Source organism: Dipodomys merriami, unplaced genomic scaffold, assembly GCF_024711535.1.
Source record: "Dipodomys merriami isolate MVZ:Mamm:240054 unplaced genomic scaffold, mDipMer1.0.p SCAF_25, whole genome shotgun sequence".
Classification (NCBI taxonomy): Eukaryota; Metazoa; Chordata; class Mammalia; order Rodentia; family Heteromyidae; genus Dipodomys; species Dipodomys merriami.
The window spans coordinates 23,466,672-23,481,919 of NW_027203937.1; the positions used below are offsets into that span (position 1 = coordinate 23,466,672).

The following is a 15,248-nucleotide window of genomic DNA, read 5'->3' on the forward strand; positions in this document are numbered from 1 at the left end:
TGTTTTATGGTCCGATTGCATAGCAAGTCTGAAGAGGGGGTTGTTGCTCCCCTAGCCATGAATCAAAGCCTATTGACAGCTGCAAGCTTGAGAGGCCACATTACCTGTTCATCCACAACATGACCTCTCTTAGAAAACCCAGATAGGAAAGGACAGCATTATACCTGGGAGGAGCTCCAGGTGATAATGAAGTGAGCAGAAGGTCACAAAGGGTTGAGTCCCAAGTGGAAACACTTCCCTCCCCCATTCCAAGCCCAACCACTTGGATCACAAGTTCTGTCTGGACTTTTCTAGGGCCTTCCATGCTGGACAGACAGACAGACAGGAAAAGGAAAGAAGGAAGGAGGGAGGGAGGGAAGGAAGGCAGGAAAGGAAAGAGGGAAGAGGAAGGATGGAGGGAAAGAGAGAGAAAGGGGGAAAGGAGGGGAAGGAGGGAGAAAGGAGAGAGGGGAGAAGGGAGGGAGAGAGAGAAAAAGAAAGAGATACCTGCTTCTTTCAGGTATGCTTCATCCTCTAAGACTATCCAACACTCAACCCCTGCCAGCTGCTTGCTGTTTCTAAGCTCTGTTTGATTCCTCACATAAGGAATTAATGAAAATAATTCTCCTCACGGTCTCTAATTCAGGGACGGGAACTCCAACTCTAACAGATGTTTCTGTTTCTGTGGAATCCAGGAGGATATTCATGGAAAGTTTCTGTTTGATTTTCTTTTTCAAGAAAGAAGAGGGGGATCAATCTGGCTATGACCCAAGCACACATCTTGAGGCTTTAAGACAAGAAGTTCTATCTGATTTCAGAATAAAGACACCGATAGCATTAAACAAATGGTTGTAACTCAAGACCCTTTCAAACACAAGACCTAATATCTAGGGCTGGGAAGGTGGCTCAGTGGTAGAGCGCTTGCCTTGCATGCTCGAGGCCCTGGGTTCGATTCCTCAGCACCACATAAGCAAAAAGAAAAAAGCCGGAAGTGGCGCTGTGGCTCAAGTGGTAGAGCGCTAGCCTTGAGCTGAAGAGCTGAGGGACAACGCCCAGGCCCAGAGTTCAGGCCCCACGACTGTTAAAATAAAAATAAAAAAAAATAAAAATAAAAAAAAGACCTAATATCTAAATAGTGAAAAGTTAATGCTAGAAATTCAATAAATAGTAGATGATTGGTGATGTTCATTCTTCTCCTTACACTGATGAAGGATTTATGTAAATTCTAGTTTCCCTATCTGGTAATCTGATTTCTTTTTGTTAGATTTTTGAGACAGAATCTCTGTATAACTCAAGTTAGCCTCAAACATATGATCCTTCTGCCTCAGCTTCCTGAGTGGTCCAGGAGTAGTCTGCCCCAGCCAGAGTAGTTTGAGTGCCAGGGAGCCAAAATCTTAAATCCTCTTATCTTCTTCATAAGATTACATCAAAAATGGGTGACACTGCCCAACATGCATTGTATTCATAAACTGCTTTGTTAAATGGCGACTACCTAAAGAATAAAATTTAAGCCAGGTGCCGTGGCTCACGCCTGTAATCCTAGCTACTCAGGAGGCTGAGATCTGAGGATCTCGGTTCAAAGCCAGCCCAGGCAGGAAAGTCTATAAGACTCTTATCTCCAATTAACCTCCAGAAAAACCAGAAGTGGCGCTGTGGCTCAAGTGGTAGAGTGCTCACCTTGAGCTGAAGAGCTTAGGGACAGCACCCAGGCCCAAAGTTCAAGCCCCACAACTGACAAAAAAATAAATAAATAATTCATCAAAGGAAATAAAGAGGTAGGTATGCTAGGGAGTGGGTAAAGAAAGTATTATTTCCAAATGTTTCTCTTACCCAGACAGTTATGACCATCATGAGCCAACATGAAACCATCAAAGCAAGTGCAGCGGTAATTGCCGGGAATATTCAAGCAATCGTGGACACAGCCTCCGTTGAATTCATTTTCACATTCATCAATGTCTGAGAACAGAACAGAGGTAAACCAGGAGATGGGTACTATTTCTTTGGGAGATACATGCATTTGCCTTTTAGCCAGCTGTCCCACATCTCAGAATGCACCTCAAAAGAGGAAACAAATATACAAAAGGATATTCATGGCTGGATTGTTTGAAATTACAAACTACTGGAAACAACCTAAAATCCTCTACATAGAAAAGTAGTTGAATAGATGTAAGATATATACTTGATGGAGTACTATGCAGTTGTAAAAAAAAAAAAATAGAATGAGAAAAGTCTCTATAAACTGATGTAGAGCAATTCACTTATGGGACAAAGTATTATATGAAAAATACCATAATGTGCAAAAAAAAAGTTGTATAAAGGATATGAAAACACACTAATTCAGCATGTTTTTTCCAGAACTTGACAAACTATAATTTATAGGGGAATACAAATTACTCAGAAGAGCCAAAATAATTTGGGGGGACATACTTGGAGAAATTTAACTTACTAGAAAGCTGTACTTACCAAGAGAGTGGGCAGGGTAATAAAGACACATATAGATGAATGAACCAGAACTGAGAGTGCAGAAATAAGCCTTTTGTTTATTTGGTTTTGTTTTCTTGCAGTGCTGGGGATTGAATCCCAGGCCTTGCACATGCTAGGCAAGCACTCTACTCTGAGCTCTTAAACCTTTTATTTATGGTCACTTGCTTTTAGACAAAAGTGCTAGGGCAATTCATTGGAAGAAATAATAGTCTTTTCAACAAATGATGCTGGGATAATTGAATATCTGTATTCAATAAGATGACTTTAGCCCTAGACCAGAGTCCTAAATAGAAGAGCTAAAACTAGAAAGTTTTTAAGAAAAAAATATAATAGAGAAGTCTCTGAGACCTTGGTAAAGATTTTTTCATTACAATACCAAACACACAATCCATAAATTTAATGTGCTTTATCAAAATTTAGAACATTTATACTTCAAGGACATCATTAAGGAAACAAAGATAAGCCACTGATTGGCAGAAAATATTTGCAAGTCATATACCTTATAAAGGACTTACAAAGAACTCTTAAAATTCAAAACTAAGAAGACAAACAATTTGATTTTAAAGTGGACAAGAGATTTACATAGTTTACCAAAAGTACTATGCAAATGACTAATGAGCACAAGGAGAAAATGCTCAACATCATTAGTCGTTAGGGAAATTCTAATAAATATTACAATGAGCAGGATGCTAGTGGCTCAAGCCTGTAATCCTAGCTACTCAGGAGTCTGAGAGCTGAGGATTGTGATTCAAAGCCAGCTGGTGCAGGAAGTTCCATGAGACTCTTATCTCCAACAAACTACTTGGAAAAAAAATGCAAGTGGTACTGTGCCTCAGTAGAGTACTGTCCTTGAACACCAAAGCTCAGAAATAGCACCCAGGCCCTGAGTTCAAGCCCCAGGACTGGCAAAAAGTTTTAGATAGATAGATAGATAGATAGATAGATAGATAGATAGATAGATAGATAGATAGATAGATAGATGTAGATACCTTTCATAATCATTAGAATTATAATAAAGACAGACAATAACCAATGAGTATAAATGAGGACCTCATACATTGTTCATAGGAATGAAAAAATGATGCAGTTGGTTTGGGGAAAGAATTGGTCATTTTCTTTTGTTTTTCGGTGCACAGTTCAGTATTATTAAATCATTCATGATTGTGTGCAATCATCATCACAGTTTATCCCCTGAACTCTTCATCTTGTAAAACTGAAATGCTTTCTTAGCTGATACATAGTACAACTTTTTATTTTACCTTCTCCAGTCCCTTAGCAACAAGCATTCTACTTCCCCTCCCTTTAATTTTGACTAAAAATTATATGGTATATACACTTACTATATTTTTTGTGACTGGCTTATTTGACTTAGCAAGATATCTTTAAGATTCATTCATATTGTAGCATATGCTCAGATTTCCTTTTTTGTTTGTGGTTATGAGAGACAGTACTAGAGTTTGAACTCAGAGGCTTATACTTGCTAGGCAAGTGCTCTATTATTTGAGCTATGCATCCCCACACACAGTCTTTTTAGTTTGTTTTCCAGATAATCTTGAGCTTCTACCCACCCAGCCTGGGGCCTTGATCTTCCTGCCTCTCCCTCCTAAGTAGTTAGGTTTATAGGCATGCACCTTTCCAGTCCCCCCAGATTTTCTTCTCTTTGAAGGATAAGTATTATTCCATTATCCATACTTGCAACATCTTGTTTACCTATTTATCCATTAGATGGATACTTCAGTTTCCTTCCCTTTTGGCTGTTGTGTTACAAATCAGGGTTTAAAAATATCTCAAGAGTGAAATGGATTGGAATACAGTGTAAACATGTATGGAGATGTAATCCCACCCTGTATAACTAATACAAACCAATAAAAAATTACAAAAATAAATCTCATCAAAACTCTCCTGCCAATTCTTTTGAGGTATATACCAAGAAGTAGAATTGCTGGACCATATCGAAATGGTTTTTATTTAACTTATTTTTTGGTGGTACTAGGGTCTGAACTCAGGATCTTGTACTGGCTAGGAAAGCACTCTACTACCTGAGCCACATCCCCAGCCCTTTTTGCTTTATTCTTTAGGTAGGGTCCCAAACTTTTGCTCAGGGATGGCCTTAGATCCTTCTGTTTAGCTGGGATTACCATCACACTTGCTTGTTTGTCCTGCAGAATCTATCTAACTCTGGACTGTGTCCAGGCCCTGAGTTTAAGCTCCAGTACTGACATTCCTTTTTTCTTTTTTCTTTTTTGTCAGTTGTGGGACTTGAACTCTGGGCCTGGGCACTGTCCCTCAGCTTTCAGCTCAAGGCTAGTGCTCTACCACTTGAGCCACTGCGCCATGTCTGGCTTTCTGGTGGTTTATTGGAGATAAGAGTCTCATGGACTTTCCTTGCCTGGGCTGGCTTTTTGAACCATGATCCTCAGATCTCAGTCTCCTGAGTAGCTAGGATTACAGGCGTGAGCCACCCATGCCTGACAGTACTGACATTTTTTGTGAAGGAATCTAAATGCAAAATATCACATATTATTAAGTTACATGTATCTGAAATATCCAGAACAGATGAAATAAATATATATAGGAAGTAGATTCCTGGTTACCTGGGGCTAAGAATGTGCATGTGCAAGGCGGATCTTATTGAGATGAGGAAAATATTTGAAAACTAGAGATGATACTAGAAATCATTGATTTATACACTTAAAACTGGGAAATTCTACGGTTTGCAAGTTGTGCAATAGAAAAGTTGTACAAACGAAATAAAGGAAGGGGGCTGAGAAGGTGGCTCAGCGGTAAAGTGCTTGCCTCACATGCGTGAGGCCCTGGGTTCGATTCCTCAACAGCACATAAACAGAAAAGACCTGGGCTGGGAAGGTAGCTCAGTGGTAGAGTGCTTGCCTTGCATGCTTGAGGCCCTGGGTTCGATTCCTCTGCAGGAAGAGGGGTAGAAAGAGGAAGACCTAGGAACAGGGTTAGGAAGAAGGGAGTCATACTTTCTTGAGCATACCTCTTTGTTTAGTTAGACTTAGCACTATGGTGATGTTTTACACACATGCACACACACACACACACACACACACACATACACACACATATACCTATACATACATATATACACAAATAACCAAGAAGGATGTAGGAATGAGGGGATGACAGGGAATAAAAAATAAAATTCAAGGGCTGGGAAGATGGCTCAGTGGTAGAGCGCTTGCCTTGCATGCCTGAGGCCCTGGGTTCAATTCCTCAGCACCACATAAGCAAAAAAGAAAAAAGCTGGAAGTGGTGCTGTGACTCAAGTGGTAGAGCACTAGCCTTGAGCTGAATTGCTGAGGGACAGCGCCCAGGCCCAGAGTTCAGGCCCCAAGACCGGACCAAAAATAAAATAAAAAATAAAATTCAAGAAAAAAAAATAAATTAACTGAATGTACTATGAATTAATAACATAACCACACTGAAGAGGATGGGAAAGAAAAATGCTAAGCTAAATAACAAAATAACAACATCTTGACTGGATGTCAAAAACAAAAGGTAAAAATAGCTGCATGCCATACATTAACTGCAGCCCAAAAGTACCACACTATAGCTAGTAAACCTGCCAGGAATTATGGATCAGTAATTTTGCAAAAATGTGATGTATATTAGGATTGAGCAAAAGGCAGTTATGAGAGCCAGGTTTCTCACTGTTGGAGAAAGGAATTCTGAATAAGCAAAAGGTCATGTTATAATGAATCTTGTGGTACTGATATAACATTCAAAGTATTTGTGTAACTTGTGTGATATATACATGTACAGATGGAATAAAGAAAATATAGATGCATATATGTGTGTTAGTGTGCATGTATATGTGTATTTCCTAGCTCTGTGCACCAGATGGACTAAGAACAATGACACCCCCCTCCCCAGTAGCAGTGAGAACAACAAACATCAGATCTTGGTTTCTATATCATTTTCATTTTCCATCAAAGGAAAAAAACTCATTGGAGAAATGGTTAAGTACATTTCTACTTCAGGGCCAGAGAACAGAAATTTTGTTCCTAGAGCATCTATCTTATGATAGCAGAAAATCAGGACTTTTTTAAAAAGAAAAAGAAAGAAAGAAAGAAAGAAAGAAAGAAAAAGAAAGAAAGAAAGAAAGGAAGAAAGAAAGAAAGAAAGAAAGAAAGAAAGAAAGAAAGAAAGAAAGAAAGAAAGAAAGAAAGAAAGAAAGAAAGAAAGGAAGAAAGAAAGAAAGAAAGATGTCCGAGCCAGCACTGGTGGCTGACACCTATAATCCCAGCTACTTACAACACTGAGAGCTGAGAACCAAGGTTCAAAGCCAGCCTGAGTAGAAAAGTCTATGAGACTCTTAATTAACCATCAAAAAGCCAGAAGTGGAGCTGTGTCTCAAGTGGCATGCTAAGTGAGAGTGCCCAGGGCCTGAGTTCAAATCCCAGAATCAGCAAATACAGAGAGAGAGAGAGAGAGAGAGAGAGAGAGAGAGAGAGAGAGAGAGAGAGAGAGAGAGAGAGAGAGAGAGAATGTTAGAATGACAACAGGAAAGAGCTCCTAATGGCTAAAATTTGGAACAATTTAAAAAGTAAATAATGATGCCTTGGTACCACAAAAAAGAGATAGATATAATAAAACTAACACTCTAATACCATGAGTGTATAGTGGAAGAAATGAGAAGATGGATGAATGAAAAGGTACAAATCTTCCTTCCAGAAGAATCCCAAATAGGTGGCTCAGTGGTAGAGCGCTTGCCTTGCATGCATGAGGCCTTGGGTTCGATTCCTCTGCACCACATAAGCAGGGGGAAAAAGCCAGAAGTGGTGCTGTGGCTCAAGTGGTAGAGCGCTAGCCTTGAGCTGAAGAGCTGAGGCACAGTGCCCAGGCCCAGAGTTCAGGCCCATGACTGGACCAAAAAAAAAAAAAAAAAAAAAAAAGAATCCTAAATAATAGATGTAGAAGGAGTGATGGGAATTCAAAATTCTCCTCAATAATTGTTGTGGGTAAAATGCACAGTTGGATACTAACATTAATAGGTGAGGATATTAGGGGAAATGGGATATTGGCATGATCTCAAATTATCCTCCCCCAAATATACTTTCATTGTAAAGGTGAAAAAATAAAAAATAACCCAGTGGACCCCATGTGAACCAGAAGATGAAGGTGAGCATCACCAGGAATGGGTCATGGTGACATCATGTACCCCTGATGTGGTACACTGAAGAGGACACAATGGTGCTTCTATGGTACTCTTAGCAAAAAATGCATGACCTCCATCATATCCTGAGAAAACAAAAGATTCTCTCTTAGGTCAATTTGGGTCATGAGAACCCTAAGGTAATTAAGCAGAACTCCTGAAAGGGGTAGACGTCACGAAAGACAGGGAAAGACTGAAGCAGACAGAAGAGACATGACAGCTGAATTCAATGTGGACCTCAGATTGGATTCTGGAACAGAAGCACATCACAAAAAAACTGATGAGATTTGAACAGTGTTTATAGTCTTATTAATAATATTGTGCCAATGTTAATATTCTGGTTTTGGTAACTCTACTGTGGTTTTGTTAGCTAATACCTAAGGGTAAGATGAGGTAAGAGCATTTTTGAACTCCACATTGCTTTTGCAACTTTTCAGAAGTCTACAATTACTCCAAAATAAAAAGTAATTTTTAAAATGAAAACATACAGCTCCTTATACCAAGGCCAAGTTTATATTCATCTTTATTAAACTTGATTCAGACCTTAAACCTACAAATAAAGACATATGGGGGCTGGGAAGGTGGCTCAGTGGTAGAGCGCTTGCCTTGCATGCCTGAGGCCCTGGGTTCGATTCCTCAGCACCACATAAGCAAAAAGAAAAAAGCTGGAAGTGGTGCTGTGGCTCAAGTGGTAGAGTGCTAGCCTTGAGCTGAAGAGCTGAGGGACAGTGCCCAGGCCCAGAGTTCAGGCCCCATGACCGGACCCCCCAAAAAAACCCAAAAAACAAATAAAAACATACATGAATGTTGACCACTGAGTTCCTCTCAAAATCTAGGATACAAGCAATGCTCACTTTAAAAAAAAATATTTTACCTAATACCACTTCTAAATCACATTATTTTTAAAACTACCATTTCAGAGCCCATACTTTCATTTCTCTAAATTATGGTAGAAGATTTTTGGAGGATAAAATTCTTGGTCATGGAAGTGGCGCTGTGGCTCAAGTGGTAGGGCACTTACCTTGAGCTGAAGAGCTCAGGGACAGCATCCAAGCCCAGAGTTCAAGCCCCACAACCGACCAAAACAAACAAACAAACAAACAAAAACCAACCATACTTAGGCCAGGAGCCAGTGGCTCATGCCTGTAATCCTTGCTACTGAGGAGGCTGAGTTCTGAAGATCATGGTTCAAAGCCAACCTGAGCAGGAAAGTCCGTGAGACTCTTATCTCCAGTTAACCACCAGAAAACTGGAAGTGGCACTGTGGCTCAAGTGGTAGAAAACATGCCTTAAGCTGAAGAGCTCAGGGACAGCACCCAGGCCCAGAGTTCAAGTCCCACGACCAACACATACACACACAAAAAAAACCTCTTGGTCACTCTGGGCAAATCCAGTTCCCATCCTTGAACTTAAGTGTTCAGTGACACTGACAATAATAATCACAACAAAGGATACCACAGGTTGGGTCTCAGAGGCTCAAAAATTAATAAACTGCTAGGTGCTGGTGGCTCACGCTTGTAATCCTAGCTATTCAAGAGGATCTGAGGATTATGGTTCAAGAGCCAGGTTGGTCAAGAAAATCTGTGAGACTCCTATCTCCAATTAATCACCAGAAAACCAGAAATGGAACTGTGGCCCAAATGGTGGAGTGCTAGCCTTGAGCAAAAAAGCTCAGGGACAGCACCCAGACCTTGAGTTCAAGCCCCAGGACCAGCACACACAAAAAAAAAAGATAAAAATTAAAAAAATTACTAAGCTAAGAAACACAGAAAAAGGACTTGTGTGTTTGAATCTTCACAATTTTCATTTCCTCCTGCTTGGAATTAAACTTCTTTTACTAAATTCCTATAGCAAGAAATCCAAACGCAGATCCTTCCTCACTAGGTTAATATGAGTATTCAGAAGGCAAATTCTTCTAGAGTTCAGCTGAAAATGACCTTACAAAGCATGTACATTTGTTGCTAACAGTGAGTAACTGTGGATAAAGGGATAAGAGACTCTTTAGTTTTTTCTCTTACACATTTTTGCACTTTGACTTTTATGACAACCATCATACATTCTTTTTAAACAAATTTAAATAAATAAGAGCAATTTTTGTTTTGTTTTTATATCAATTGTTATTTTAAATAATAGACTTTTTGACTGTAACAATTCCATTTTATTTGTACTATACCAAATTCAAGGGCTCAGACTGAGGAAACTCTTGACAGTTGTCAGTCAACATTGTTTACAAATTTTATCTAAAAGAAATCAGCGACATAGCTTTGTATCCCCAAAGTTGACTTCAGCAACTGGAGACATGAAATATCCAATTTTTTATATTTTTATATTTTTATATTTTTTATTTTTTATTTTTTGGGTCTGGTCGTGGGGCCTGTACTCTGGCTCTGGGTGCTGTCCCTCAGCTCTTCAGCTCAAGGCTAGCGCTCTACCACTTGAGCCACAGCGCCACTCCAGCTTTTTTCTTTTTGCTTATGTGGTGCTGAGGAATCAAAGCCAGGGCCTCATGCATGCAAGGCAAGCCCTCTACCACTGAGCCACCTTCCCAGCCCTCCAATTTTTTTTAAGTGAATTTTTGCCAGGTGGTATAGGCATGTAATCTCAGCAATTGGGAGGCTGAGATGGGAAGATTGTGTGTTCAAGATGAACCTGAGCTATATAGGCAGAACCTGTGTCCAAAAGAAAAAAAAAGAGATTAAATTCTTTTGTCTTCAATCTGAGTACCAGTAAATATGAGTTCTAGTAGAGAGAGAGGAGGGGGAAGGGAGGGAAAGAGAGGGGGAGGGAGAGAGAGAGACCAAAAAGACAAAGCAAGGGTGTGTGGAAATATGACTGCCTATCCGTCTCTAGAGAAATGTGAACTTGGCTTTCAAAACAAAAGGGTTTCCAGAAGAACTACCAACCCCACTGGCTGCGAACCTGACCAGGAGCACGGCTCTCCCGATGGACAGGCAGGAGCTGTGCTCCTCCGGCAGAAAGCAGAGCTTCCTGAATGATTTCCCAAGGAGTGTCTTTTCCCTACCCTAGGATGCAAACTCACATGTTATCCTCCCATAATCTCTTCATATTTGCTGCTTATATTTTCCTTTAGTCCTCAATTATTTTTCTAATAAAGTTTATTTTTTAATCCTAAGAAGTGTCATTCAGTGGCAAATCACCTGCCTAGCATGTACAAAGGCTGTGGGCACTGAGGGAATACAGGAGAGATTGGCCTTTTTAAGCCAGGTGCAGTGGCACACTCCTGTAGTCCCCAACACTTGGAAGGGTGAAGTTGGAAGATCCCTTGAATTCAGAAGCTTAAAATCAGCCTGTGCAACCTAGTGAGACCCCCATTTCAAAAACAAACAAAAATCCCAACTGTTGGGGCTGGGAAGATGGCTCAGTGGTAGAGTGCTTGCCTTGCATGCCTGAGGCCCTGGGTTCGATTCCTCAACACCACATAAGCAAAAAGAAAAAAGCCGGAAGTGGTGTTGTGGCTCAAGTGGTAGAGCGCTAGCCTTGAGCTGAAGAGCTGAGGGACAGCGCCCAGGCCCAGAGTTCAGGCCCCACGACCGGACCCAAAAAAAAAAAAAAAAAAAAAAAAATCCCAACTGTCTCAGCTGTGCTAGGAAGACAAGGAGATGGGACTGAGGAGGGTGAGCCATTACTGCAAAGTACAAAAAACCTGACAGTGACCCATCTATGTAGTCAACTACACAACACGTACCTAGATATTTTGCTTGTAGACTTTTGCATTTGTTTGTAAAAGACATTGAGACAAAGTACAAGTGATTGAGCTCATCTTGCATAGTCATTGTGTGTGTGTGTGCGCGCGTGTGTGTGTGTGTGCGTGTGTGTGTGTGTGTGTGTGTGTGTGAGAGAGAGAGAGAGAGAGAGAGAGAGAGAGAGAGAGAGAGGTATTGAACTCAGGGCCTGGTTGCTCTGAGATTTTTTTGCTCAAGGGTATACTCTACCACTTGAGCTGTAGCTACAGTTCTGGCTTTTTGGTGGTTAATTGGAGATAAGAATCCCACAGAACTGAGATCCTCAGTTCTCAGCCTCCTTCTCAGTTAGGATTATAAATATGAGCCACCAGCACCCAGTGCATAGCCATTTATTTAAAAACAAACAAAAAACTAGACACCAGTGGCTCACACCTGTAATCCTAGCTACTTGGAAGGCTGAGAATGGGAGGATCAAGGTTCAAGGCCAGCCTGGGCAGAAAAGTTTATAAGCCCTTGTCTTACTCCACAATTAGGCATAATAGTGTGTACTTACCATCCTAAACTACATGGGGGGATAAGATTGGGAGGGGCACCGTAGCAGCTCAGCCAAGCAGAAAAGGATTCTTATCTCTACCAACCTAACATCAACAACAACAAAAAGCCAGAGTGCTAACTTTGACCAAAAGAAGCTGAAAGACAGCGCCAGAGCCCAGGCACTGAATTCAAGTCCTAGGACCAGCATTTAAAAAAGTGCGGGGTAGGGGGTGAAGCAGATGCCCTATTGAATCAGGGATAGAACACTTTCCTAACAAACATGAAGCCCTGAGTTCCAACCCACAACTACCAAAAATAATAATGAAAAATAAGAATAGAAGTTTCTACCACATAGCAGACACCACTAGACATTACACTCTGTTCCAATACCAAGAACTTCATAACGCTGAGGCCACAAGATGAAATAGTAGATAGGCATAAACACTAGGTTATTAAACAGCCCCAAAATAGGCATCTATTAAGTTTCCCTCCTGTCTAAAGAAGTTAATGTGTTTTTCAAAGTACTTGGATGGAACTTTCTTACTCTCTATGTATGTTTAGGTTCTGAAAGTATTCAGAGCAATTCTCACCAGAAGTAAGCCCAAGTTGTAAAGAGCTTAAAACCTGCTGGAGTGAAAGGGACTACCAGCATGCTGGTCAGGGGCAGGTCCGAGGCAAGAAGAAGCTACAGAGATCAGTTTAATGCACCTCATCCATTTTAAACTTCTTGTAGCACAAGAAAGCCAGCTGTTGGCTTCTACAAATGTGAAAGGAGATAGAGAGTTGGGGTCAAACTGGGACAGAGACACCTGACTTTCTGCAAGTTACATGTATGACCATGGCCACAAATCTCCTTGGGCATAGTGTCTACTATCTGTAAAATGAGTGATGGAATTGACTCCATGTCCTATGGTTTCCTTGATCAACTTCCTCCTATGAGTGCCTAGTCTCCAGCCAATTTTGAACAGATTCAAACACTGAGTTGATACTTAGTGGACCGTATCCAGACTTGGGGCTCCCAGATCTGGAGCACTAAGGACTAGAGTGGCCCTCTATACGTATCTTTCCAGAGGAAACGTGCAGCTCAAATGAGGCAGGTAGCTCTAAATGTCAAACGTCCCAAAGCTATGGACAAGGATAGAGCCTCCAGAGCTTCAGGGGAAATCAGGACTGCAGCCCTCAGTCTCCAGGGTTGGTGTGTAAGCTATGCCAGAAACACAGGATCAGCTACTCAGGCAGAACTCTCCTGATGAGATGGCCATTTCTGCCCCCAAACTGAATGGGAGAAAAAGATATGAAAAACATCTTTTTTCCTTTCCAGAAGCTAGACAAAAGGACATCACATAACCAGATAAAACTATATGGTCAGTTCTGGAGAAGACCTATGTTGCTTGTCCTTTAAGGATACGGACTATACTTCAGAGCAAGTGATAGGATTTGGCAGTGAGAGCAACCCTTTCACCAGCATAAGCCATCACCATAGAGCTGGTGGATTTGGGGAGCTTCCTTGGTCCCCAGGTCACTTACCCTCACACTGCCTGCCCTCCCCTTGGTAGCCGGGCTTGCAGGAGCACTTGTAAGAGGAGGGGGTGTTCTGACACAGAGCGTCGGCGTGGCAGTCATCCAGCCCTTGGGCACACTCATCTACATCTGCAAGAGAGCATGGCAAAGCACTTGGTGTGGTGCCCAAGCTGTGTATGATCTGGCTTTGACCCTCTCCAGTTCATCTCCAACCAGCTCACCCCATTTTACTCTTCATAAACTAAATTGTTTGGGAATCCTAAGCTGAACCGTACCTTGTCCAAACCCTTTTCAGGGTATAGCTTGTTGCCCCTAAGTGGAATTACCCCTACCATTGCCAATTGGCTTTCAAGACTCAGCTCCCATCACTTCTTCCTGGGAATCTACCAGGACTTACCACCACCACCATCACCACCACCACCCCCCACACACACACTGGATAGGAGAGGTGTTGTCATCTAGCTTTCTCCTTTCCTAGCACATATCCTTCAAGGTTGTCGCTGTCTACTCTTCACTAGACAATGTCTTTACAACAGATTGGCTCATGCCTTTGATGTCAAGCCAGTACAGTGCCTGGCACATGAGAATAGAGTTCATGCCTGAAAAAGGGAGGAAGACCCAGATGAAGGAGGAGGGGGAGGAGGAGGAGGAACAGGAGGAACAGGAGGAGGAGGAGGAACAGGAGGAGGAGGAGGAGGAGGAGGAGGAGGAGGAGGAGGAGGAGGAGGAGGAGGAGGAGGAGGAGGAGGAGGAGGAGGAGGAACAGGAGGAGAAGGAGGAGGAGGAGGAGGAGGAGGACAGCAGGAGGAGGAGGAGGAGGACATCAGGAGGAGGAAGAGAAGAAGAGGAGGAGGAGGAGGACAGCAGGAGGAGGAAGAGAAGAAGAGGAGGAGGTGGGGGGGAAATCTGAAAGCCAAGTGTCTGAAGCCAAGTGTCTGACTCTCAGCTTTCTTTGGTTTATGGGAATGGGAGGTAAAGATGGCCTGGGGCTCTGTGCAAACACCATCTTCAGCTGAGATGGTACGGAGCAGGCATAGTGTCTCCCCCTGCCATGCCCACTCCTGCCCATCCTCACAACCTGGAAACCTGCCTGGACAAAAGCATTTCCCGAGTTGACACCACTCCGCCATGTTCACTAAAACAAAAGACTTTTAAGTATTGCAAGTCAAGTCAGGGCAGGTCGTCCCGAGTTCCGAACTCGGGCCGCTGACAACTCAGGCTGGTGGCCGCCTAAGGACATTGAGCAGACAGGAGTTTGGGAGCAGAGGAAGCTACCAGAACTTCCCGCCCCCCCCCCCCCGCCGGTAAAGAAGGGGCAAAGTTGCCAGGGTCTGGCGGATGTACCCCAGCTCAGCCCTCAGTTTCCCCATCTACACAATGGAACCTATACCGCGAGGCCCCTGGACCCCCAGACCTGCTGGCTTTCCCCGGGGGGTCCCCAGACGGCGGGGGCCGGGCGGGAGCTGTCACCCGCGCAGGGCGCCCGGCGGGGCCGCGGGGCTCCGGCCCCCTCGGCCTTTGGCCTCAAGGATGGTGGCGCCTCGGCCTGGACGGAGGGCGTGGGCCCGGGGGGGGGTGGCAGGGGGTCCCGTAAGTTTCCGCGCCACCCTTCCCCCGCCCCCGCTCCCACCCCGCGGGTTCGGGGGACCCCGCCAGGGGAGCCGGGCGCCCTTCCCGGCACGCGCGCGCCCTCGCCCGGTGCCAGGTGCGCTCCCCGCGGGCGGTCACTCACCCTCGGGCGGCCCGGAGGCGCGGCCCCGGCGCGGCGGGACGGCGGCCGCCAGCAGCAGCGGCAGCAGCAGCAGCAGCGCCCGGGCCGCCCCGGGACGACCGCGGCCCGCGACCCCCAT

General features: G+C 43.4%; 1 protein-coding gene across 4 annotated transcripts in view; it reads right to left on the minus strand.

Moving 5' to 3' along the window:
* The window catches only part of Scube2 (signal peptide, CUB domain and EGF like domain containing 2), a 79,173-nt gene extending 63,925 nt beyond the window's left edge, over positions 1 to 15,248 (minus strand). For all 4 annotated transcript variants that reach the window (XM_070035276.1, XM_070035275.1, XM_070035274.1 and 1 more), the window contains exons 1-3: positions 15,131 to 15,248; positions 13,405 to 13,527; positions 1,810 to 1,935 (exon numbers count right to left, since the gene is read on the minus strand). In XM_070035276.1, the coding sequence (XP_069891377.1) occupies positions 1,810 to 1,935; positions 13,405 to 13,527; positions 15,131 to 15,248 (367 nt within the window). The remainder of the gene's footprint in view (positions 1 to 1,809; positions 1,936 to 13,404; positions 13,528 to 15,130) is intronic.